Below are 27,299 nucleotides of genomic sequence, written 5' to 3' on the forward strand. Positions count from 1 at the left end.
CCTCTTATGGTTTTTTTTTTTTAATTTTTTTTTTTTAGTATTAATTTTAATATTTTCCTCAATTTAATACTCTTATAACTATTATCGATAAGAAAATTACGTTGCTGACTCACTTGCTATGCCTATTATATGGTCTCCTAATCTTCTAGTCTATATAAAAAAAGATGTGCCATGAATTTTTTTTAGAAGAATATTTCATAATTAGTCAAAAGTCATTTTTCTAGAATAAATAATTAAAAAAAAAAACTATTATCAAGGAATATCCAAATTAAAAATTAAAAAAAAAATTTAGTCAAAAGTCATTTTTCTAGAATAAATAATTAAAAAAAAAAACTATTATCAAGGAATATCCAAATTAAAAATTAAAAAAAAAATTATTATGAGTGAGCTCCACATTAAAATAAATAAATCAGTAGGTAATCATGCAAGTAACTTAACTTGATAGGCTCATACCTCATACTTAGGATCCGTTTGGATACAGTTGAAAATTGAAAACTGAAAACTGAAAAACACTGTAACAAAATAATTTTTAAATATGTGAATAGTACCGTGTGACTTATTTTTAATGAAAAAATTACTGAAAAATGAAATTTATGAAACCTATTTTTAATGAAAAAGTTGTTGAAAAGTGAATTGGTAGAATTGTAAACAGTACACACCGTGCAAGTCAAACATTTCGGCTCAAAAAAAACAAAAAACACAGCTGAAACGCAAAACATTTGCGCTTCCCAAAACGCACACCTGACCTGATAGGCTCATACCTCATACCTAGCAAATAATAATAGGTAGAGCCGTGTAGGCAAATGGATGCTAAACCAAATCGGTAACTATAACCTTAATTAAAGGTGTTTGAGAATGGAAGAAAGACCCACAGATAAAAGATTGAATATCTGTTTAAGCACCGGATTTTCCGGGAAGTACATCTAATCTCTACTCCGAATTTGTATGATGGTAGTTAAATTGGGGATTTGTTTACTTTTTTATATAATATAAGAGTGAAAAAGAAGAAACAGTACATTAAAAGTTTGAGAACTAATAAAGAAAGTCAAAAGACTCGCTCATCAAAAAAATAAATAAAGAAAGACTTGTGAATAAGAGAGAAAGAAAGAAAGAAAGATTGTTGCCAAAGAGACGCCTCCTTCCTCAATCACCATAACCATGGAGGATCATACTTCTCAAGAATCTGATGAAAAAAGAGAGCAGGCTAAGGAAATCACTGACTTCGTTCATCTGAAAAAAGAAGGCAGTAATGACTTGTCTGATAAGTCTTCTGATGAATCCAACGAAAGAGGTAGAGAAAATTGTGATCAGTCTTTCCATGTATTAGTCGGCAGAGGCTTCTTTGATGATTCATCTGAAGAAGAAGACTATGAAAGCAGCAGCAGCAGCGATGATGGTGATCAGTCTTCACTAATATGTGAAATACTCGGCGGTGAATTCTTTGATAAGTCTTCTGGGAATGACACTGATGAGTATTCTTCTTCTGAAGAAGAAGACTATGAAAGCAGCAGTGATGACTCTGATTCTGATGATTATGCTGATGAATATGATGCATCAGCAGGCTCATTTGATCAAGTTTACAATTGTTACCCTCTCTCTCAGATTGAAAAGTCACTCCCAGACAATGGTGACAAGATCATAATGCCAACTTCAGCTATCACACATCTCCTACGGTTGAATGTGGAGTACCCTATGCAGTTTGAAATCAAAAATCAATCTACCGGTCAAGTTTCACACTGTGGGGTTTTGGAGTTCACTGGCAATGAGGATTGTGTCTACCTACCAACTTGGATGATGGAGAACATGAAGCTACAAGAGGGTGACCCTGTGATTATGAAGAATGTGAGGCTTGAAAAAGGAACTTACATGAAGTTGCAGCCTCACACCACGGATTTCATTCATCTACCATGCATGAAAGATATGCTGGAAGACATATTGAGGAACTTCTCTTGCCTGACAATTGGAGATACTATTATGATCAACCACAACAGTAAGAAGTTTTACATTGATATATTAGAGACCAAGCCTTCTGCTGCTATAAATATTATTGATACAGATTGTGAGGCGGAGTTTGCTCCTCCTCTAGACTACAAAGAACCTGAGAAACCAGCAACAAAGAATGCATTGGCCAAAGATCAAGGGGAGCAGGCCAATAAGGAAAGGAAGTTTATACCATTTACGGGAATGGCAAGACGCTTGGATGGGACAAATTCTACTGAACCAGCTGTGCCAGAATTATCATCTGAAGAGAAGGAGCAACCATTGGGTGCTGCAGATACAAGGATGGCAACTCAACCAAAGTTCAGTTCGCATAATCATGCAGGAAAAATTGTGTTTGGTTCTCATGAGACCCAGCCAATGAAGATCTCAAACGATTTTGTTCAAGCAGAAACATCAAAGAAAGATCAACAAAAGTTTCAGCCATTCACAGGGAAGAAGTATAAATTGACTGACTGATTTGATCTTAGTTATTTATGTGAGTAAGATTATATACTTATATCTAACCAACTCACAAGTTGTACCAATTATTGAGCAGGTTTGAGACTTTTTTCCCCCCTTAAATTTTGTTTATTATTGGCTCAATTGGAAATGATTCTATTATCTCGTTTTTCATATAAACCATATCACTCTTGCAAGTTTATGTTCCAAGTTCCAACTACATTTTTTCGCTATTAGTTAATTATTCATATAGGACCGTAAGCATGACAGTTTTTGTTTTAGATAAACTGCCTAACTTCAACACCCATCTTGCAAGAACTTTGGTGAACAATTTAGTTGAAGATGGGTAATTTTTACTAATGGATTGGTCACAGTATGAGAAACCATCACAGAATGAAGAAAGGCAAGTACTGAGGAATCAGTCACCCATCCACTAAAGTTCTGTAGTGCCCACTTTTCTTATACAGCTAAATCATAACCACGTGATCTCAGAATGCAATGGTTCAGATTTTAGTGAGTTGAACTGGTGTTTCACAACTTTCACAATATGAATTTCTGGTTTGGGTGTTATTACTTATTATTAAGGGACTCAGCTGGTCAGGTTATGGTGGGGCTGTTGTTCAAGGAGACCCTGATTTAATTCCAAACTTTAATCGTATTTGACTGGAGCAATGCTATCCGGTTTACTAGGGATGTATTCATAATTGCATCATGGAGTGTGATGAAGTTGGCTTTTACAGACTTATGCAGCATAGTCGCAATTCTTTTGCCCTTTATTGCACACCTGGTCCTGGTGGAAAAACTTCTGATTTTAATTAATGTCTTCTTTGGAAGATTCCCAATTTAGTTTGGTTGCTAGTTCTGGAAATAGGGTACCAGAGTTTGGCTTTATCTGCTGATGCTTATTCTGATTTCACTGTGTGATTAGAGGAGTTGCCTTTAAAGTTTTCTTCTGTATTGGTTGATGATGTAATCCCTGTGATGTAAGTCATTATCTATTAATGGAATTTCTAAACTTTCTGTTAAAAAAAATATATATTTTAGCAATGTGAGATTGCTTTTTTTGTTGTTGATAATTTGATAATTACAACAAAGAGATGGGATATGAACCCCAGATATCTTGAAAAACAGTAGGAGGTGCTACCCAATTGAAGTACAATGCAAAATCCAAATATCCCCAAACTTCAAGAGTTTGTTTTGCACTTTAGCCTCTTTTTTTCTTTTCTTTATTTTTATTTTTTATTTTTTTAATGTTAAGGTTTCTAAACAACAATGATAATTAGTGGCAGCAGATCAATTCTAAGCTCTTTTTGGATAACTCCATGCATGCCCAGACTAAGCTACATAAACAAACATATGTCCAAATAAAAGTAAAACCGTAAGTCACTACTACATTTGTTTCTTTAAAAGAAAGAAACGAAAGTAATCTGAATACCAGTGTATCAATATTTAGAGAATAAGTAATAGTCGGGTTATAGAGCAAATTAACCAAAGCTTAAATGGACTGTACTTCTAGCTGGTATGAAATACAAGCAGTGATGAGTATATAAGAATTTTAAAATGAACTGAAAAGTGAAAACTAAAAGTGTTCTCAGTGGAACAAACTGAAGATATAGTAGAGCCTGTTTTCATACAGCATGGAGAAGCTGGTCTTTAACTGGGCATGAATAAACCCTGCAAATTTATTAACCAACCGAGCATAACAATGAATCTTATTGATAGCCAAAAAGCCAGTCTCACTTCATGTCTAGTGAGAGAGGTATGCTCCTACATAATGCTGGATGGTCAAAAGATTTGGGACCATTACAAGAAGATAATTAATGACGAAAGAATTAATTGCTAGATTCACACATCTCATGCATTAGTCAATAAGACAGTTAGGTTCACTGGAGACACATTTTGGTCTACCTGGTCTAGAGAAAGCCACCCCTTCAAAGCGTTTCTAACTATCCTGCAGAGAGATAGATCACCTACTTCCTCTCCAAAGCCAATGGTAAGATTGCTGAAAAATATACTAAATGTCCAGATAGAATATTTTAAGAAGTTTTGACAAATCTAATCTTTGGACTGTCCATGGACTTTTAATTTGAACAATTAACCCTTTTTTGACAAACCAAACCTTCAAAGCCAATGGTATGACTACTGAAAAATATACTAAATGTCTGGGTGGAATATTTTAACACTTCACATCAAAGTTGAAGGGCAATATATGTAACAATCCCATATTTTAAGGTCATGTGATTGCCTGCTAATGAAATATAATTAAATTGGTATTGGTGAAAGAATCAAGTGCAATTTAGCGCATAGACCTCCTAGAGTCTAGGTGTAAATCACAAAAGCATGCCTAATTAATGTAAACCACACATTTTTTCAAATATAATGTATAATAACTTCTAACAGAAAGATTCATAACATAGAATTGACAAAATGTAATAAACTCAAGGTAGTAATATATTTTACCTATTAACTCAAATAGATAAAATGCACAAAATATCATGACGATTTGAGATGAATGACTATAATTTAAAGTTAAAAAGTTTTTTCAACTTTAAAATAATATACACAACATCAGTCTATGGATCAAAATGCAAATAACGCCTGACTAACACAAAATTAAATGTGAGTTAAGAACTTAGAGAACATATAATCCAACAGTAGGATTTATAAAATATTAATCCAACAAAAAGTTATTAAATGATGTTATATTAAGAAGAGTAACACAAATTGACTAGGTGTATCTTGATACTAATTCTAAAAATAAATATTTAATCTTTTCATTATATAATTTTAAAAGAATCAAACTCAACTCTTATTCTCCATTCCTTATTTTTCAGATTGCTGCCACCCCCCCTCCCCCCTCTCGATGCACACCACCACCAACCACTATTTTCAGTCTCTTTCTCTAGGGCTTACACCATATGAAAGATTCATTTGTTGCTACTTCATAATTTTGTCCACTTAAGATTTATTTTATTGGGTCAAATGTGTGAAGTCCAATTGGAGTAAATTTAAATAGTTTTAAATTATGTCAGTGACTGCCTAAAGTAGGCAGTGCAGCTTGGTGACATCGGCTTTGGTCAGTGATATTGATGACCTATACACCCCTGGTCCTAATACTTCTACTACAAGAAAGATCTAGTCCCTAATGTGAACTTTCTCCTCCCTATTTTTTTTTCTTTTTTTTCTTCACTTTCTCACGGTACCATTTGAGTAGTCCATGAACATCATAAAATTATCTCCATTCCTTCTTTCTTATAACCCTAAATCAAACCATTTCCCTTACCAATCAAAAGCTTAAAACCCCATGCACTTTCTCTCGTAAATGGCCACCAAATAACTCATCAAACCACTCCTTTATTCCTAAACACCATCGCTATCCAAAATTTTCTAGCAACTTGTCAGCTTCAAGAAATAGTATTCTTGCCTTTTCCCCCATCTTATCAAACTCTAGTCCAGTTTGAGACCTAACACTTTCTTCAACAACTCTAAACCCTCAATCAACAAATTCTCCTAACCCTAAACCCATCACATACACATATACACATTTAGATAGACTTCCAAATCTATCCTACATCATGCAATCACCTCTCTCTCTCTCTCTCTCTCTCTTTGAATCCCTCATAGGGTGGGGGTAGGAGCAGGCTTGATGGGATGGGACAGGTGGGGAATAAGGTTCCCACAAAAAAACCTGCCCCATTTCCATCCTTAATAAATCCAGAAAATACTCTACCTAATAAAATGTTATTTCTCCTCCAAGACTCATGGATTCACACATAAAAATGCACAGAACTTACCTAGCAAGTCCTTGACTGACAAAATCTACTAGTAAATGAATTCCCCTACACAGCATAACAACAGGAACAAGAAGAAAAAGTAATTGAATAGAAGAAATGAACATGTGAAACATTAGATAGCAGACATTGCTTATCATTCAACCAATAGAAAAATTATGGTACAAATATACAAGCTCAGGATGGAACGCTTACAAAAGCCGCAAGAAAATACCAAAAGAAAATCATTCAGATATCAGATACAAAACGTGAACACTACCACATTTCACACCCTGGTCTAATATTAGCAAAATACCTTCAAGTCAATTTAAACCTCCACACAAGCCATCAGAAAAAAGAAACACCATCTGAAAAGTAAGATATACCTGTATCAGAACCCCCAACAAATATTTTTAAACTGCAGTCACACACACAATTACATAATAAAAAGGAGCTAAGTGTTTCCATACCTAAGTTCAAGAAATTATATACAAACTGGTACATCCTGATGTCAGCCAGCCCCTGCATAATTGTTCAGTGATATGGCTGGGAGTCGTTAGCAAATTGAAGCACATTATTAATGCCTTGACAGTAGAAACTTTCCTTGAACTCAAATGCATCAAATTTTTTCCTATAAACTAGGACCCGACCGGGTATAAAATTCGGTGAAGTCAAGCCGGAACAGGAGGAACTTTAGATCAACATGTTGCTGCACAGGCAACTGAGAAATGAAGCCCTCAAGCAGTGATGAATATTCCTTCGCTATTGCATCCAAATCTAGTCCCATATTGCGAAGAAATTCACCAGCACGTTGTGTTAGGGCCTTCCTGCCCTCACCTATCCAGGACCCAGGGTCTGAAGATTTATCACCTAATTGCCTCCGTGATTTGCTCTTGTCTCGAGAGGGCAAAGAGGATTCCATAGTTCTGCAAAAAAGATGTGATCCAACTTATACCAGCTTAATCAAATGAAATTCTTTAGTTATTAATCATTTTGTCTACAAATATAACAACAATGATACAGAAAGATCAATACCTTGCTTGCAACTCATGAATCCCTTCATATAACCGATCAGCATGACTTCGGAAGCGCAATATAAGATCAAACAAGACAAAGAGTGACTTGCAAAGGGTCTGGGAACGTTCTCCAAGGAGGGATTTCTCTACAATTGAATGTAGGTACTTCTCATGTGCAGCAAGTAGATCGTCAAGATCCTTTGCTACTTCCATTTCACTCAAAAAATTCGACCATGACACCTCCAAGACTTCAAACATAATATAATACTGCAAGTTTGTTACAAAATGATTCATGTCAACCCAAAGAACCTGACATCGCCTCAATGTTGAAAGCAACTGCAACTTAACTGCCTGTTGCAGCTTATTAAAAGAATGAGAAGTAATACAATTTGGTTTCATCGTCTTCCATGCACCAATAAGCCCATGCTCCACCCGCCTAAGCTTCCACAGAAAATTGAAAATTTTTAAGTACCTTGCCATAACAGACTCCGTAAACACAGTATCTAGTGGAACTCTTGCATCATATTCCAATGAGAATACATCCCAGCCTCTATCTCCAGTTCCATGTGGCATCATCTTAACTCTCAACCTATCCAATATGTCTGGGTCATCATATTGAGCATTTGAAGACCGAATTGCAGTTTCAAGCAACCCAGCTAATTTAAAAGTGCTAATGGTGTTAGCAGGCTCTGAAAGTTCTGGCCCAACAATATCCATTAGATACTGAACAAAATCACCTTGTCCAAGCAGTAAATACCGCTTGATTGCAAGACAATGTTCTTTGAACTTGTACTGTATGTGCATAACATCCAATAAATGCTTATCAATCCTCTTTGCTGCTTCATCAACCAAAGACTCAAGGGCATCGGTTTCACCATATCCCAAGCTCCCTCTTCTTGTTGTGGTCCCAGCAGCAGCAGCAGCTTCTGTTGCAGTATCAGCCCAACCGCGATCCTCACAACAAACACGAAGAAAATTGATTGACTTACCAGTCCTTAAAATGCGCTGAGCAAGAGATTGTGAAATAAAAGATGGGAGCATCCCAGCATGGAGCCTGTAACCATCTCTCCAAAGAGACTCCGCTTTCACCGGCTGACCCACAACAAAAAATTCAGCAAAAATATCCTCCAACTCCCCTTCCAAAACCCAACTCCTCACCATCTCAAAAAGTGGAGAACAAACCCGCCGGAGCAAACGCCTCATGAACTCGTGAACCAGCGGATCACCATGCTGGGCATGCAAATGAATAGCCCCAGCCATTGCCCCACCCCTCAAAACCCTACACTTGTCAACCAAAACAGCCATCAACCTCATTTTCACCATCGGCTCAGCAAACCATACCGACAACCTCCTCAACGAAAGATAATTCTCAGAGCTCACCTTCTCAGAAACCAATGGAATAGGATTCATCGACTGTGCTTCGAGCACTGCCAACAACTTATAGTAATCCGAAAGCTCATCTTGCAATGCGGCACAAAAGGCCTGCCCTACAGTTCCCACATCCTCAGCTGGAAACCGATCCATACTCTCCGAAATATACCCTTTAACCTTCCTAAACAACCAACCCAATTCACAAAGCTTCCGGACCATAATCCGGGTTGCTCTAGGAGCCTTAACTAAATCAGACAAAACATACCCATCAGCAGTTTTATCAAATTTCACATACTTCCCATCAATCCCTTGACAAGCATACAACACATCCCTCACCAAAACCTCTTCACGAACCTCATTCTCTTCTTTAACGAAGTTCACAAACTCCCTAAACGCAATTTCACGCCGATTTTCGGGGTCTTTAGAAACCAACAAAACCCCATTTTCCCAACCGTTTTGTTTTCTGCTTGAAACCCTCGAATCAGACAAATTAGGCAATAAAACCGAAGAATCCAACAACTGGGTTCTCGCGGAATTCTTATCATGGGCAATGATTTTGAGCAAATAAAGGACAGCCCATTTGTTATTAACACTACCGGGTCCAGTCTTTGAAGCGAATTTGGAGTAAAGGTCAGCGAAAGTGAGGGCTTCAGAGGACTTACCTTGAGTGGCGAGACGGCGCTTGATGGACTCAGCAATGGCGGCGGCGTCAGGAGCAATGGAAGGTGTCATTCGGCTGGAGAGAATGCGAAATGCGTAGCGAAGAGAGTTGGCGAAATCGGTGGAGTTTGGGTCAATGGGTTGGGAATCGGAGGTGGGGTTTTGGGAAAGTAAGCGAAGGACCAGCTCTTTTATCAGATCTGACACTTTTTGATGGTCTTCTTCTTCCATTGCTGCAAATGGGTTTTCAAGAAAATGGTGAAAATTTGTCGTTGTCGTTTTTTTCTTTTCAAATCTTGTGAGCGAGTGAGAAGGGTTTTTACTTTTTTTGATGAACGAGAAGGGTTTTTACTTTGTGCCTTTGTTTTTGTGTTTATTTTATGTGGGCGCGGAAATGAGAGAGTACTTTTTGAAATTGGGGATTTTTGTTGATAAAGGGTACACTAACACTACACACTGCTTTTGCTATGAGTCTGGTGAGTGTGAGCACAACATTCAGGTGCAGCTGCTGTTGCAAACTTGCAATTGAAATTGATATTCCAACGACCAGGTCTCTTTTACTCTATACTCTATACGACATGATTATCAATTGGCAAGTTGAGCATTTTCAAGGATATTTTAAAGAAAAAAAATTTGAATATATAAAAACCATTTTCTTATTATTTCATAACTAAAGCATTATTAATGTTTCTTATTATTTCAAATTATTGTATGAAGGAAAACTTTAATTTATAATATGAATATTAATAAGTAGAAAATCAATCTAAAATTTATTTTAAAAATAAAATGTATTAAGACCCTTGAACTTTTTATGTTGTTGCAGTTGTGGTAGTATCCCTTAACTTTTTCTTCTCCAAAAACTTCAGTGTTGTATTAAGAAGACCAAATTTACACATTCTTCATCTATTTAAAAATTTTTTTCCCACCAATAGTTAAAAAAAGGGGCGTTATTGTGGTTTTATATACAAACACAATCATTATAAATACCTATTAATAACTATCATAATTGTCATACTATATATTTAGGGAAAAAAATCATTTTTTATTGGATATATAACAATGTAAATAGTACTTAACTTTCATGTGTAATAGCATCCTTCATAATGCTTGTGTTTTTTTTTTTTTTTCCCTTTGTAAATAATTTGAACCCATCTTCCCTCTCCCCCACTATCTACTTATCTAAAAAAATTAAAACTAAATACATAGATGCATAGGATATTTGGATAGATACTATGATAATAGTCTAATGATAATGATATCTTTTGTGATTTCTCATATATGTTATTCAAACTCCACATCTCCTCCTCCTGCAATATCTACCTCTTTCAAAACACACACATACTATTGTATAAGCCACCATGGGGAGGAATATTTTGGCATTCTTGGCAAAGGAATCCAATAAACCGAACCATGGGTGGTTGAGCACTTGAATTCTTTTTTTAATATGATTTGATGGTACCCATTTCAAAAAACACACACACGACGGTATAAGCCACCATGGAAAGGAAGATTTTGGATAGAATGGCAAGGGAATCCAATAAACCGGACCATGGGTGGTTGAGAACTTGAATTCTTTTTTGATATGGCTTGATGGTTATAAGTTATAACAATTAACAAGGGGGGAAGAGTTGGAACCTCATTTTCTTTCCTTGTAAAGAAGAGCAATATTTTACGATAAGATTTGGTTGATAAAGTTGATAAGTGTGAAAACAACGTATATAATTTCTTTCACATTGAATAATATAAGCATCTTCTCAAAAAAAAAAAAAAAAAAAAAGAATAATATAAGCAACTATCAATATTATTCTTTTTATCCAATTTATAATCATAATTTTGAAACTTGATTACATGATATCAATTATCAAATGGAAGTGTTTGAGTTAGTCAGTAGTAATGTCTGGGTAAATATTAATTTTGGATCCAGATTTATTGATGACTGAGATTAAAAGGTAACTCAAAAAAAAATCCACTTTTAATCTAAATCTTTGGATTAGAAAATAAATTTAACTTTTCAACTTTTTACTTCTTTTTTTTTTTTTTTTTTTTAACTTTTAAACTTTTACATCCCACACCAACATAGTAATCGCACGCAACAATAATTGCACAGGATTTGAATTTCAGATTCCATAATTTCTATATTATTTTGATTTCGTTTGCTCTTCACAAGTCCCAATCATAGTTATCAAAAAAAAGTCCCACTATTTTTATTTTTTATACTCGGTTCAATTTTGATAACTATGATTGGGAAGAATATAGAAGTCCAACAAGTACATGATATCTCAGTTAAGAGTTAGAAGACTGAGCAACATTGCCATTTGGAGAATGCGTTTGATGTATTGAGGAGGTATCTATGAAGCTTAAACCTTCTAAGTTTGTCTCTAGGGTCTTATCATGTAATTTCTCATATTTATGGTTTCGGAGAGAGAGATCAAGGCCAACCTCGAAAAGATTACAAGTTGTTATATAGACATAAGTACACAACCCAAGACCACCAAAGAGTTGCAGCGATTAACAAGAAGGCTTGCAACACTTCTTTTTTTTGATACCAGAGAAAACGTGCATTAAACAAAAGGAAACCTTACAGCAAAGTTCACGAGGCTTGCAACACTTAAATTGATTCATTTCACGAGCAACAAGCAAGTGTGAAAGCAACATCTGGTAAAAAAGTTAGGAATTTTAGAGTTTCAATGAAGAATATCTACACGATCATTAAAATTCTTTTAATCACTCAATTTTATATTAAATATTCAAATTCACGTTGGATAAAATGACATTTATTTTAATGAACTAGCTCATTTCAGATTGATTGCGGGTTAAGCATATCATTATGGAATTAATCCAATTATTAATCATATCAAAGCAAGTCGACCTGTTTTGACATAAACCCATTTACACTATACACTACCTTGCAAATAAATGTGTCATGTTCAGGGGTTGTGCCAAACATTGTCAACCTTATATATAATTACATCTATATGTCAATTTCAGATACAAAACTAATACAATGCAAATCACAAAGATTAGCAACCGGTATATAGAGATTTACAAACTAGATTTATAACTGTGATAAAGCAACAATTTGTATGGTCCCAAATTAACACATGGGTGTATGGTAAGATAGAAGCCACAATCTTTAGGGTCCGTTTGGTTGAAGGAGTGGAAAAGTGAGAGGATGGAAAATTAGTGGGAGGATAAAAAAGATTTGGTTTTCCTTATGTGTGTTTGGTTGGAGGAGTGGAAAAGTGAGAGGGTGGAAAACTTTTTGTTTGGTTGGAGAGAAAAAGGGGAGGATGGAAAATGTATTTTATATGAATTGACTATTATGTCCTTGTTATATAATAGTGGTAAAGTGGGAGGGGTAGGTGAGTGTAATAAAATAGGGGTATTTGTATAAAATGCATTTCTCATTATTTTTCCCTCCTCATTTTCCTCTCAATCTGGGAGGATAAAAAAAGTGGGCCTAGGAGGGAAAACTTTCTTCCCTATTTTCTGTCTCTCCTATTTTCTTTTCTCAACCAAACAGTGGAAAACAACATTTTCCACCCTATTTTTTTCTTCCTATTTTTCATCCTCCCTATTTTCACCCCAGCCAAACACACCCTTAGAGCATCCGCAGTAAGGATGCTAAATTGATTAAAAAGTCAATTTAGCAACTAATACCGGAAAAACATGTTTTGCAGCAAAGAAGGCAAACTTAAAAAATTTGAATTTGAGTTACAAATAGCAGCTCTCTATAGCTTAAAGTCAAAACAAAAACTAATTTTTATTCAAGGGAACACGCGTGGCTGTAGTGGCTAGGTTTTGTGGGGAAGTTTTATTTTATTTTAATAAGTTGTTTATATTATTTTAATGGGATGAATGTAAAAATAGAAACTTTGATATTTGGTATATTGTAAAATGAGTCATTAAAATAGATAAAATACATTTTTGAGTTGCTAAAGACTAATTTTTTTAAAGAAATTTGATATGAATGATCTAATGACTTGTGCACAGGGCTACTCCAACAGTGTAATTCAATTTAATTGCACATTTTGTACTCTTTTAGATGACACTAGGAAAAGGGGGCAATGCAACTATGACTTTTAACTAGTTTTAAACTTGTAACCAGATGTGTCCGTGCAAAAGACTTTGTCGTCCAGGGCGAAACAAGTTTGATGGTGTCTTTAGGCCTTCTCTATTTTAAGAATAGAGGAAAAAGCATATAGTGTAGCAAGGATAAGGTTTCCCTTACAAGGGGATGTTACATATGCTTGATACACCTAGTGGCGGCTTTAGAAATTTTTGTAAGGTGGTCACTAAAAATATTTAAATTATACAAAATTTAATAAAGCAATAATTTTTTTTTTTTTTTTGAGAATCTATAAAGCAATAACTTATATATTTGCTATAACTACGAGTCGAGTTGCTAAGGAGAGTAATATTATTGCGACTACAAAACCAAAAAGAGTATAACAGTTGTCATCATCAAGGATAATTCACAACCACAACATTTTTCTCAATACCATTTTTTAAGAAAAAAATGAAATTAAAAATTATTTTTATTGAATAAGTTGAACAAGTTACAAATTTGAATGATTAGCGATTTTTATCCTTTTGTTTTATAATAGGCTTTTTATTGAATAATTTGCTCACTTGTTATTGTTTGGTCTTGTCATGTTTTTGTTTGGTTTATGTTTGTTATTATTTGGGCTAATATTTATTGTTGTTATTAAACCTTTTTTACAAAAAAGGGACTAAATATTCTGCCTGGGGCAGAATTAATTTTAGAATAATGCTATATTTACCAAATTTTTACAATAAATTTTATGCAAAAAAATTTTATTGGTGGATAAAAAATAATATTAGTATTGAGCCCAAATTAAAAATAGTAACAGCTTACTACATTTGATTTGTTGTGAAATTGATTTTCAAAAAAAAAAAAAAAGATTTGTTATGAAATTATTGTGACAATATTGTAAATGTTCTTATTTTTGTTGAATCCAAATTTTTGTAATTCTCAAGTTAAGGTGTTCAACATTTTTATTAAGATAGTTACAATAAGTTAGTTTAGCATATAATATTTTTTTTGCAAATGTATATATAAATTTTTCTACAAGTCAAAGTGTCCCATGACACTCTATCTTGCATGTAGAGCCGCCACTGGATGCACCATATACCTCCTAAGAATGGAGATACCATCGTTTACCCTATATCAAATTTTATCAAAAGAGATCATACTTAAAAACAAAGAATATGTACTAAGAGTTTGTAGTTCAAATTGCACTTCTTAATGTTTCCAATATATGTATACACACGCTTTCTCTCTCTCTTTTTTTTTTTTTGAGAACACACGCTCTTTATTTAAATGAAAAAAGAAAGTGATGACAGTCCCCTTATTATTAAGAAGGGGGGCACAAGAGCACAAATTTGATCACAAAACTAACATGCTAATATAATGTGTAGTTTAAATACTATGAGGAACAACACTCGCCATGTTTTAATAACACGTGTACTACCGTTAATATATAAAAAGGAAAAGTGGAAAAAAGTAATAAAAAGGACAAATTTTATCTTCAAACCAATGAATTGTTTAATAATATACATAGATGTTTTTTAAGATTAAATGAGATTCTTCCAAACTATTTTGGTTAAATACTTTGTCCAACATTTTCTCATAAGAAAAAAAAAATTGTCTAACAAATAATATATAAATAAGGCATTTAATCTCCAAAAGGGGGGAAAAAGGCCATTTAGGGTGCGTTTGATTCGACTTCAAACGAATTCCGGAAATCAATTTCCGGAAAATGGAGCGTTTGGCTGTGACGGAAAATGTTATTTTCCGGAAATCGAATTCCGGTTGACCGAAATTTGAAGCCTTGACCACGGAAAATGAATTCTGTCTTCATTTTCACTTCAAATGAAATCCGGAAAAAGAGAGAGAGAGAGAGAGAGAGAGAGAAAAGAGAGCCCAGATCAGAGAGAGAGAGGGACGATCGCGCCGACGAGCGGCGCGATCGACGATCGCGCCGCTCGTCCGACGATCGCACCGCGCCGACGAGCGGCGAGGTGGACGATCGCGAGCGTCGATCGAGCGACGCGATCGACGATCGCGATCGACGAGCACAGCCAAATCCGGAAAAAGAGAGATCGCGTCGGATCGAGATCGCGATCGACGGCGCGATCTCGCGAAGCGTTGTTCGCGAGATCGCGCCGTCGATCGCGATCTCGCCTTCGCGAGATCGCGCCGGATCGAGATCGCGATCGACGGCGCGATCTCGCGAAGCGTCGACCGCGAGATCGCGAACGCGAGATCGCGCCGTCGCGAGACCGCGCCGTTGATCGCGATCTCGCGACGGCGAGACCGCGCCGTTGATCGCGATCTCGCGACGGCGAGATCGCGATTTTTCTGGGTTGTGGCTTTTGTGTTTTCTGGGTTTTGTGTTTTCCTCCTTCTTTTCCAAACACTAGAAAATATTTTCCGGAAAATTTTTTGAAATACAACCAAACACACAAAAATATTTTCATTTTCCGGAAATTAGCATTTCCGGAAAATATGTATTTTCCGGAAAACGTTTTACGGCAACCAAACACAGCCTTACTCTTGCAGACACTCACACCCTTCTCATAGGGAGCAAAGGGCTTGTCCAGTGAAAGTTTTCACTGGACACAAGCCGCACTCTCATAGAAATTGGGTCCACATATTTTAAAGGAACCTTTTTTTTTTTTTTTTTAATGAACTATTTTGAAGGAATCTAGGGTCAAGATTGGTCATCACTAAATCATAATTTTAAAATTCATGGGAAATTTTAAATTTCCACATCAAGTTCAGTCAAACTCAGTATTTGTATGAGTAGAATTTTAAATCCTTACTTAACATCAAATTCCAACTACAAATGATGCACCTAAACGCATGATAAACATTTTCTGTAGAGGATTTTTTTTTTTTTTGGTAAAATATAGTTTCAACTTATGACGTTCATTTCTAATGAATGTTATTTATCATAAGACCAAGACACCAATTGAATTTGGTTTTGTGGTGAGTTTTTTTTTTTTTTTTTTTTTTTTTAATTTTTTTATTAAGAAAATGATTTTGTGTTGAGTTGAATTGCTTATATGATGTTAACAATAATTTTGGATTTAAAAAATCCATAAATCTATAAATGATTTGCTTATTTACGGATTTAAAATAATTAAGGGCAAGCATTATATTCAATTTATTACCCAAAGATTTTTTTGATGCAATTTCTTTTTTGCTAGGCAAATCAAGAATTTATCACTTTTGATATTTTTGTGAAATTTGTCATTAGCTTAATTTACTTTTTCCCCATACATTTTAAAGAACATTTTTAATCCATTTTTATCAAACCCTCATATACAAGCGAAAGTATGTAAAAAATTGTGAAGACGACTAAACTAACCCATTAGTCATTTGAAGCAATGTTCTCAGACTCGGAGCGGACCAGTCGGCCCGATTGGGTTAACCGTGAACTAATCACAAAACCGGTTTTTTAAATGTAAAAATTGGTCATTTTAATAATTAGAGAAAACCTCTTGAACTGGGGTTTGACCTAGAAAACTGCAAAAATCGTGAGTCGGTTCGACTGGGTCAAAGATTTGACTTAAATTTTAAAAATAGAGAATAAGGAGCTGTGAGGTGTAGAACTTGAGACCTTCAGTGCTATGACCAATGCACCACTTAAGTTCCTTGTGAACAAATATGAAGTATTATTATATTTATTATAAACTTATGTGATTTATAATTTTTCAACTTAATTTTATTGCCTCTCTTTCAATTTATTAATTATTTCTAAATTTGTTTTCTTTGATAAATTTACTTGCAATTTAAGAATAATGCATTTACATGGGAAATAACTAAAATAATTAAAAGTTATTTTTTTATTTAATTTAAATGATTTAGACTTGATGGACTATTATATAATTTTTTTTCATGCTTATTATGTTCTACTATTTTCTATTAACCTTATAATATCATGAAATTTTATTATAAATTTTGTTTCAATTATTTTTAGTCAATTATGCTAATATTTATATATTTAATATACCTTTATTTGTATTTTAATTAATTATGACATCATCACAGTTCTACCTCAGTCGAACTTCAGTTTGACCTTTAAAATCTTGAACTTCTCCATTTTCTGGTTCTTTGAACAGTCTGGGTCTGAAAACCATGATTTGAAGAGCAAGCTTTCGTTACTTATTTTCTTCTCTTCTTCTTTAAAAAAAAAAAAAGAGTCATATTGTCTAGGCCCCGACTATATTTCGCAATGGATTATTTACTTAAAAGTCTAACTATGTCAATTGTTTATTTACCTAATTAACAATTGTCAATTGTTAATTAGGTTTTAACAATTAAAACATTAAACACAGTTAGTCACTAATTGCAAAGCAATAACAACAATATGCTAAAAATAGTTGATATGGTGGTGAAGAGAAGAACTCAAGGAAAATGTTCACATGAGAAAAGCTACAATGAATCTATAGGGGTAATGTACCCCAAATAAGCAATCCACCATAACAAGAGAAGTTCACAACTTAGACTAAAACATTTAATCCTAAATTCTACCCGATGGATGGATTTTTTTGTAGAAACATTCTACAATTTTAAAATATTTAAACTATTCATGGAAGAGGCATCCACAATTCACGATTGGAACCTTTGATCCACTCCAAAAACCTCCTAAAGATTTGATTGAGTACAGTAATGACTGGGCTTCTCTGATTTCAACTTGTTCACTTTGTTACACTAAAACTGTATTGAATATCTCTCAATATGTACCAATGGGATTTATGAAAATAGGCTTGGATGGTATTTCATTAATGTTCACGGCAAAGTGCCTCTCCAACCTTTTTAAGTCGAGTAATAACATTGCCTTATATATGTTAGGTCAATAAAGTTGGCAAAGCTAACTTCAGGAATTAAGAGACATTAAGCTCAATTTTTGAACGATTGAGCCTCGATTGATCGAAGAGCAGTTGAGCCCTATACATATTGATTTTCTTGAGTTGCTTCTTGCCTATTGCTCTTGAACATAATGTAACTTGTATTAACTTATTCCAGACAGATTTAACAGTTACATCATGATGGAATTTGTCAACTCTAAACCCCACAAGTGAGAAATTAAGAAATTATATACATTTTTCAAAGATTAATAACAATAATTTCAATTGCATGAAAGTCAATGAGAGATTATAAATAAAAGCATTCCAATTTGAATCCTCATGGCTTTCCCTTGTTCTTTTTCATTTTTTTTTTCCTTTCTTTCTTCCCAAAACAATGAGACAACTTTTCCTGCTCTAATTATGTGAGTTTCTATTAGGCTTCTCTTACTTTACTTAAAAATATTTTTTACTTTGAAAATAACAGAAGAACAAAGTTTCTTTCCAAACTAGTTTGGGGAGAAATTCTTCAAACTTCTCATATATTTCTTTTTTGGGTGTGAATTTTGAAAATCTAACCGTTAAATTTCATGTTTCTTATGTTCTTAACATACATATTAAATCGGATATTATTTACCTTTTGATCAATTAATTTATTTTTTATATACAACTTTAGATTACAAAAACTTGAAATTATAACATTTATTTGATGACATAGTAATTGACCTTTTATTTTCTTGAAATTTTGTAAACATTATGGATGTAATAAGAACATGCAATCTAACGGTTAGATTTTCAAAATTCACACTCAATATAAATATATATTGATCTTTGTTCATAATAAAATACATTTTTAAATAGTTTTCATTCTTAAAAACACGTTTCTCAAGTTTTTAAGAGTTTGTTTAATAACATTATTCTAGTAACGTTGTTTAAGTATTGTGAAAATACGTGTGAGTGAAAAAATATTATAAAAATACGTGTTGTTTTATTTAAACTATGAAAACTGTTGTTTAAACAACACTAACAAACATGCCCAAAAACACAAGCCAATGCAGGTTTTTAGTTAATTCAAAAAAAAAATTTTTAGGAAAAAAAAAAAACTTGGATGATCTTTATTTCAAGTTATATCTATTTCACGGTTTTGATTTTTGATTTTTGATTTTTTATGATAGTTAGGGGTGGAAGGTATTTTCTGAACCCAACAATCTATGCAACTTTGAATTTGAAACAACAATCTATGCAACTTTAAATTTGTAAAATTTAATGTTAAATATGAAATACACCAAAATAATCAAAACTTTAAATGGAGGGCATTCTCATTGGTAGAAATCTCACAGTGCGGTACAATAATGCAAATGCAAACAATGAAACGTCAACGTGGCTGAAAATCACAGCGACTTGTCCTTGTTAATCTACACGTATGAAGAAGAGCTGGATCATTATTATTCATTCTAGAAAAGAAATTAAAAACGTCAACGGTCTCAATAAAGAAAACAAACAAACAAAAAAAAAAAAACAAAAAAAGAATCCTAAAATTTCAAACGTTGCGTGCGGTAAGAGTCAGTGGTCCACGGTCGGAAACCCGAACTAACTTAATATATTTATATTAAAAAAGAAATGTATTCCACAAAAGACGAAAATTAAATTACTTTACTCTCTTTCTTTTTAAAAAAAATTAAAATTTAAAAAAGAAAAACCTTTTGTCGTAAAAAGCAAATTACTATATAAAAATCCTCACATTTTCGCAAATTGTGATTTGTGGAAAACAAACATAGAGACAGACAACAACAACAAAGACCCATTAATGGTCATCACCGATAAAAACAAGATACCATCTTCTTCAACGATTTATATATCCGGGTAATTCGCGTAAGTTCCGGACCTCGTGCACAATTTTTTATTTTTTTTGAATAAATATTTATTTTGCCTTTTGGTTTCAAAATTTTTGTTGTCTTTTTCGTGATTCTGAGCAAAACCCATATAGATTATGGTTTTAATCTGATGGTGTGCGGAGACATTTGGCTTGGAAATCTCAAATGGGTATATGTTTTTTTTTTAACCCTTTTGGATTGTGCTTTGGTTTGTGTTTTTTTTTTCCTTTGATTGGTAATGGATTTTGATTTGGTCTTTGTTCTGTTGCTAGATTTGATTGCATTGTTGATTTGTTTTTAAGTGGGAAAGGTAAATTTTGGCAAGACCCAGTTTTGCATCTGGCTGGAATTGGCTGGGATTTGTGTGGGTTTTTTTTTTTTTTTGGTTCTTATACCTTACTTTTATTCTTCGATGGTTGTTCTAAGTGGGAAAGGTAGATTTTGGCACATCGAGCTTTAAATTTTATAAAAAGATGTTTCTTTGATTGATATTTTGAGATGGGCAACTGTTCTGGATTCTTATCTTGACTGTTTAGGTACTTGATTTAAACTGGAGAATGATAGTTTTTGGAAAAATTCAGTTTGGCACTTGGTTGAACATGCTAAGTTTGTTGGAATTGTGAAATGAGATTTGTCTTGTTTCATTGATTCGAGCATAGATTTTTGACTGCTTGATAGTTTATGCATATGGATATGGCTCTTTTGTCAAAACCCACTTTGAGTTTGTTTGCGTTTTGCTAAATTTGTAGGAGATTTGGTTAAATGAGGTATGGTGGAGGAATTGTGTGAAATTTTTTAGTTTTGGATTATATGTGTTTGCTTTTCTCTTTATTGTTTACGTTTTGTACAAATTTCAAAATCTGAAACACTCTTCATTTGGGAAATTTCATCTGTTATAAACAACCTTCATCTGTGTTCTTTCCTCTTCTTGTTCTCGTTAAAAGTTTGCTAAAGGCATTGGTTGGTATTAGTATAAATGTGCAATTCCCTATAAGTGTTATGGGGGAACGGTAAATTTGTAAACTTATTTCTGTTGCTAAGCGCTGCTTTTTATATCCTGTCTACTTTACATGTTTTTTCATGGGGAGGATCGTTGACATTGTTGTACTGCAGAGTATAATTGACCTACTGGGGTTGTATGAAGCAAAACAATAGGTTAACTTCTGAATGTTGCCTTACTATCTTAAGTTGTTAGGATAGGTGACTAATTATATGTGTTGGGAATTGGAGTATGGTACACTCTAGTAGATAGAGGTCCACTAATTCTTCAATAAGTGTCTGGAATAATAAGTTGTATCTATCTAGTTGGTGGAGTAATAGTCTCCTATCAAAAGTAAGAATAGCACCTTTGAAATGTGAATTAAATAGGATAGCTGGGTTTTAAGCATACACATAGGGTATTTTTTGTGGGTTGTGAGTTTCCAATCAGTTGATCAGGTATCTGTTCCAACTTATTTATCAAAAAAAAAAAAAAAAAAAACTGTTCCAACTTATCTGGTCCAAGTTATGTTTATACTGAAAGCAATAATAGGTTGCATTGATGACACTGCCCCAAATCCATTAAACCCCTTACAGCGGTTGTAGTTGAAAATGAAGTTACATATTGCCTCCATCTTGTATGCGTTAAGTGCATCCCATTGCTATGTATATATTTCTTATTTGGTTCTCATGTGAAAGTTTAAATGCATATTATGCTATAATATATAAGTAATGTTCTTTCCCATTGATGTCTTTATATTTCTGACAGAACAACAGGAACATAGTTGCTTGGAAGAGAAATAAATGGGGAGTTAGTCACACTTCTGAGTCTTAGTGATTGACCTAGAAATATAATTGGATTTGGATCAGCAATGGCTCCTGGAGGCAGTGCTTGCAAAGAAGTCCTTGAGTCTTATTCTACTGATTATGACGTAGCAATGGCAAAGCTGGATAATAATAGTACACCTACTAGAGCTACAACTGGCTCAGGTGGAAAACAAGGGATTTATTCGACTAATGGTGTGCACGAACTGCTTGAGTGCCCTGTCTGCACATGTCTGATGTACCCTCCAATTCACCAGGTATGATTTTAATTCCCTTATGTTGTATTCCTGATCTTATCTTTGATTTGTTTCAGAAAGTAGGGCCCATTTTTCAGTGGATCTGTCTGATGTACATTTGGTTTGACCCCTTCAAGTACTATACAGTTATGCATGGAAGATCTTTTGGACTTATATGGTTCGAAAGATTGTTTTGCTGATGACTCTCCAATATATATGAGATTAGTAGAACTCTGTTTTCTACTCCACTTTTAAGGTTTTATTGAAGATTGAAATGCTTCTGCAAACCAATTACTATATACCAGTAACTTTCCAAACATTATCAAATATACATATAATGTAGGATTGTTTCAGTTGAAAAGTGTAAAAGGAAAATTAAATTGTTGCGAAAAACAAGCTTCTGGGTTGAATCATAATGGTAGTTTCTTTTTTCCTCTTTTTTTGGGGGTCTCGCTTAAAAAAAATGTCACTGTTAAATTACTGATTGTCCCAAAAGCTTAATCTATTGGGATATGATAAATTTAATCATTTAACCACACAATTCTAACACTGCCCCGTATGCGTGGGCTCAAACTACCTGTTAATAGGTGAGGCCTAACGCTTGTGATTTAAATGGGAGGTAAAGTGGAGGAGACAAGGATCAAACTTAGGACCTATTGCTCTAATAATATGTTAAATTACTGATTGTCGCAAAAGTTTAAGCTATTGGGATATGGTAAATTTAATCATTTAACCACACAATTTTAATAGTTACGTTTAATTTTGTTATAATTGCATTATACTAATAGCTTAGCCTACAAGGAGTCTTGCCTTAATGTTCTCATTGCATACAGAATTAGTGGACTCTTGCTCATAGGAATTGAAGTTTAGGGGTGTCACAGCAACTATGCATGTGTTTTTAGTATCATTAACAGCACCTATGCATTAATCAATGAGTCTTTGTGCACTTCGTTAGTATTATAATTTTAATTGTTCCAAATAAATTTCTACATTGTTGATGTGTGATACACCTTGCGGAAGGAAGGTTAGTGTTAAGGCCCTTTTGGCTTATGAATGTATTATTAGGTGGTTAGATTTGGAGACCATCTTTTAAGGTAGCTGAATAGCTTATGCATGAGAGAGGTTTTGGAAGCTTGGTTGCTGTATGGCTAGGGGTTGGATTTGGAATAAATTATAAAGTGCAAAAAAATTGCTTTATTTTGTGATTGTAGTAGAGTATCTTTTTGGTGCAAGTGATTTAACCTTTTGATGTGATTTTGGAAGATTAGCATTTTTGTCATTCAAATGTCTATTGACTAATCTTTCCAAAATTACATTAAAAGGTATGAATGTGACACTTTCTTTTTATTAGCATTTTTGTAGCTATCAAACAAAAAAAAACTAATTGACTATTCAATAACTTGTGACACCTTTCTTTGATAAACCAAGTTTGAATGTCAATTTAACCTATTGAAACTGGGAACAAAGAGTCTTGTCCATTTTCTCTTAACATTTGAAATTATTCTTTTTTGACACACACATGCACGTGTACTCTGTAGGTTTTCTAAACTCTCCTTTTTATCTGAATTCTTAATTTGTAGTGTCCAAATGGCCACACGCTGTGTTCAAACTGCAAGATTAGAGTGCTCAACTGTTGCCCAACATGCCGCTATGATCTTGGAAATATAAGGTGTTTGGCTTTGGAGAAAGTTGCTGAATCATTGGAACTCCCATGTACATACCAGAGTTTGGGTTGTAATGATATCTTCCCATACTACAGCAAGCTTAAGCATGAGCAACATTGTCGATTCCGTCCATACAATTGCCCTTATGCCGGATCTGAGTGCTCTGTTACGGGTGATATCCCAACTCTTGTTGCACATCTCAAGGATGATCACAAGGTTGACATGCATGATGGCTGTACCTTCAACCATCGTTATGTTAAATCAAATCCACATGAAGTTGAAAATGCCACATGGATGTTAACTGTAAGTATTTTTTGCTCTGATTTTATAATCTAATTAGCTATATTGACTTGTGTAATTTCTCTGGACCATCCATTTCCATCTCTCTTCTTTTCTATGTTTTATTGGCAGATGAGGGAGATGGCCTGGGTTCTGAGCTGTATGGTTCTCTAAATAATTTAGTTTTGCAAGATTTTTTTTTTGGGGGAAATGATATGATCCTATCTTATCTCATATTTCTTACAATAACAATAAAGCCTTAATCCCAAACTGTTGGGGTTGGATATGGATCCTCAACAAATTAGTTAGGGTTTAACTCATATATTCTTTTTCTCCATTCTATTTTTTTTTTTTTTTTTAAAGTCATTCTCTTTGTTATTTCCTTAATTTACATGTCCTTTTGTATTACTTCTACTAATGTTATTTTTGGTCTTCCGATACCTTTTTTCATTCCCTCAACTTATCCCATATTTCTTGTTTTTGTTTACTATATTTTGGTATCACTAACTGTGGATAAATGTTATTGATGATAGCAATATTTGGTCATTCTAAGCCATTAGGTGGAGTATGAGGTTGTGGGTTCAAAACCCATTGGATGCATGTTTAATTAATCAAGCAAAAAATGATTTAGACATTCTAAGCATGCATTATTGAAGATAGTGATTATTTGACTCGATCTTAATTTAAAACGTGTTTAAATGAAATTATAAAAACGATTCCTAATTCCTTTGATGTTGGAAATTGGTAATAATTTGCTTTAGTGGTTTCATGAGCTTTAGGTTGCGTTTGGGAATAGATTATAAAGCTAGCTTATTTTTGCTACTATTCATAGGTTCCACTGCACTTTTTAGTACTATTCATGGGTCTCACTGTACTATTTTAGCTAGTTTTTACCTTTATCTACAGTACTTTTAGCAAAAAGTTTTTAGTTTTAGTTAAATAAGCTGTTCCTAAACGAACCCTTAGTATAGACATCTTGAAGAACATCTCATATTTCAAGGAATTCTTTGTCCTTGTCATTTTAACCAAATTTCATTGTAGCATTTAGTGGCATGAAGAGTGAATTTCTCCTTAGATTCAGCTCTCTATTACATTTTATTGGGGGTAAATTATAAATGTTCTCCTTGGGAGTAGGGGAATTAGCTTTTGGGAAACCATAACTATGGATAATTGCTCCTTATGCTTTGGAGTAAAATGAAATATTCATATTTTTCATTTTAATTGGTAGGGTCTCCCAAGTAATGCACATGTTTGCTTGACATGTGAAATTTAGCCCTCAGTATCCTCAATGGGCCTTAAAGCTTCATGGGGAGGCCATAGAACAACTTTGTTTCATAACAGGTTAGCTTTGATCCTGCCTGTTCTGAGGGCTAAATTTGGTGCTTCATATGATACGTGCGTGTCACATGGGGAATTTATCAAGTTGGATTGAAAATTTGACAATTTCATTTTTACTTAAAACGACAAGGTTTGATGACTGTTTCTGAAGGACAAGGAAGTAGTAGTTATTCCCAACAACAAAGGGGCAATTTATAATTTGCTCTTTCTCTCTCTCTGTTATGAAAATTTATTGCACTCCCTATACAATGTTTTAATTGACCTTTGTGCAGGTTTTCAATTGTTTTGGAAGACAATTCTGCTTGCATTTTGAGGCTTTCCAGCTTGGTATGGCACCAGTCTACATGGCCTTCCTAAGATTCATGGGTGACGAGAATGAGGCAAAGAAATTTAGCTATAGTTTGGAAGTTGGTGCAAATGGTCGTAAGCTCATATGGCAAGGAATTCCAAGGAGCATCCGTGATAGTCATAAGAAAGTACGTGACAGTCAAGATGGCCTCATTATTCAGAGGAATTTGGCTCTCTACTTTTCTGGTGCAGAAAGGGAAGAGCTGAAGTTGAGGGTTACTGGCCGAATATGGAAAGAAGAATAACAAAATGGATGGGTGGTGATTATTGTGGCGATTGTACAGTAATTTTATGGGGTTGCTTCTTGTGGCAATGAGTGAAACTTTAGTTACTACGATTAGGCTTCTCTTTATGTTTACACGATGCCTCTGAAATCGATGCCTCTGTAATTGGGGTGGTATGTCAGCTGCCCTGCTCTGGAGAGACTCCTGTTGAAACTTAGTGTACAAGCTGGAAACATTAATTGGTCAAATTGTGGTGCTAAAAAGATTCATTTGGTACCATACAATGCATGTGTTTTGCATCTTATTGTTCTTCTCCTGTTAATATTTTGTGCAGAAAATTTAAATCTTTAGTTGTGGACTATGATTTGGACTTAGTTTGGATCTAGTACCTCCAGTGTATTGAACTTGTTGCAATGTTAACATGTGGTCAAAAGTGGACACACATTATCATCTCAACTGGTTCAATGTACTGGAACCAAGCTACTTGAACCCATCATCATCCATCATCCACCATCCTTCTCTCTTGACAAATGGCATTTTCACAATAGTTAAATGTTCTATCATTTGTTAACTCTACTGCCTCTACTTATACATCACTCCAGGATTGCTAAATGTCAAGCAATCAGTCCTTTCTCTTACCATTTATTTTAATAGTTAAATGGATGAGATTTTAGTCTCCTAGTATCTTTTGGCGAGTTAATTTCTTCAACATTAATCATATCGTTAACGAGAAAACTGAAAAACTAAAACGTGTGGATGCTGAAATTGGGAGGAAGAATTATGCAAGCACGTGTTTTCCTGTTTAGTTAATGTCAACACTTGATTTGATGAGGAATTGAAAAGATTGGGAAGTGCTGGTTGAGCAGGACGAGACCTTTGTGTCTCTGTGATTAGGAAATTTGAAGGTCCATCTTCACCTGATGAGGCTTTTTTTTTTTGGTTGTTGTTGTTGTTGTTGTTGGGGTTTAGTGTTATAATTTTTCATTTATTCTAATTTGAGGTTTATACGTTTGTCCACCATATTATGTATTTGGTGTCCGTTTGAAAATAACTTATTTAACTGAAACTAAAAACTTTTTGCAGAAAACTCGCCTAGTATCTTTTGGTGAGTTAATTTCTTCAACATTAATCATATCCTTAACGAGAAAACTGAAAAACTAAAACGTGTGGATGCTGAAATTGGGAGAAAGAATTATGCAAGCACGTGTTTTCCTGTTTAGTTAATGTCAACACTTGATTTGATGAGGAATTGAAAAGATTGGGAAGTGCTGGTTGAGCGTGACGAGACCTTTGCGTCTCTGTGATTAGGAAATTTGAAGATCCATCTTCGCCTAATGAGGCTCTTTTTTGTTGTTGTTGTTGTTGTTGGGGTTTAGCATTATAATTTTTCATTTATCCTA

At 34.1% G+C, this 27,299-nt stretch overlaps 3 protein-coding genes across 4 annotated transcripts; 2 read left to right on the top strand and 1 right to left on the bottom strand.

The window, feature by feature from the left end:
* The first annotated feature begins 1,068 nt into the window (after positions 1 to 1,068).
* On the top strand, positions 1,069 to 2,531 carry LOC115953923 (ubiquitin fusion degradation protein 1 homolog). The gene has a single exon (XM_031071751.1). The coding sequence runs from the start codon at positions 1,159 to 1,161 to the stop codon at positions 2,455 to 2,457; it is 1,299 nt and encodes a 432-aa protein (XP_030927611.1). The 5' UTR covers positions 1,069 to 1,158; the 3' UTR covers positions 2,458 to 2,531.
* Positions 2,532 to 6,321: 3,790 nt separating this feature from the next.
* Positions 6,322 to 9,765, bottom strand: LOC115953958 (gamma-tubulin complex component 3-like). Its single transcript, XM_031071794.1, has 3 exons — positions 7,245 to 9,765; positions 6,680 to 7,135; positions 6,322 to 6,577 (listed from the first exon to the last, which is right to left on the bottom strand). The coding sequence occupies exons 1-2, from the start codon at positions 9,485 to 9,487 to the stop codon at positions 6,841 to 6,843; spliced, it is 2,538 nt and encodes an 845-aa protein (XP_030927654.1). The 5' UTR covers positions 9,488 to 9,765; the 3' UTR covers positions 6,322 to 6,577; positions 6,680 to 6,840.
* Positions 9,766 to 19,808: 10,043 nt separating this feature from the next.
* LOC115952992 (E3 ubiquitin-protein ligase SINAT2) lies at positions 19,809 to 26,260 on the top strand. 2 transcript variants are annotated; one of them, XM_031070391.1, is made up of 4 exons: positions 19,809 to 20,005; positions 21,755 to 22,067; positions 23,627 to 24,013; positions 25,600 to 26,260. In XM_031070391.1, the coding sequence occupies exons 2-4, from the start codon at positions 21,858 to 21,860 to the stop codon at positions 25,918 to 25,920; spliced, it is 918 nt and encodes a 305-aa protein (XP_030926251.1). In that variant the 5' UTR covers positions 19,809 to 20,005; positions 21,755 to 21,857; the 3' UTR covers positions 25,921 to 26,260. The 2 variants fall into 2 exon arrangements, with proteins under 2 accessions (XP_030926251.1, XP_030926252.1); XM_031070392.1 differs by lacking the exon at positions 19,809 to 20,005 and adding an exon at positions 20,036 to 20,176.
* Positions 26,261 to 27,299: the final 1,039 nt, after the last annotated feature.

The sequence above is a fragment of the Quercus lobata genome, chromosome 7 (assembly GCF_001633185.2).
Source record: "Quercus lobata isolate SW786 chromosome 7, ValleyOak3.0 Primary Assembly, whole genome shotgun sequence".
Taxonomy (NCBI): Eukaryota; Viridiplantae; Streptophyta; class Magnoliopsida; order Fagales; family Fagaceae; genus Quercus; species Quercus lobata.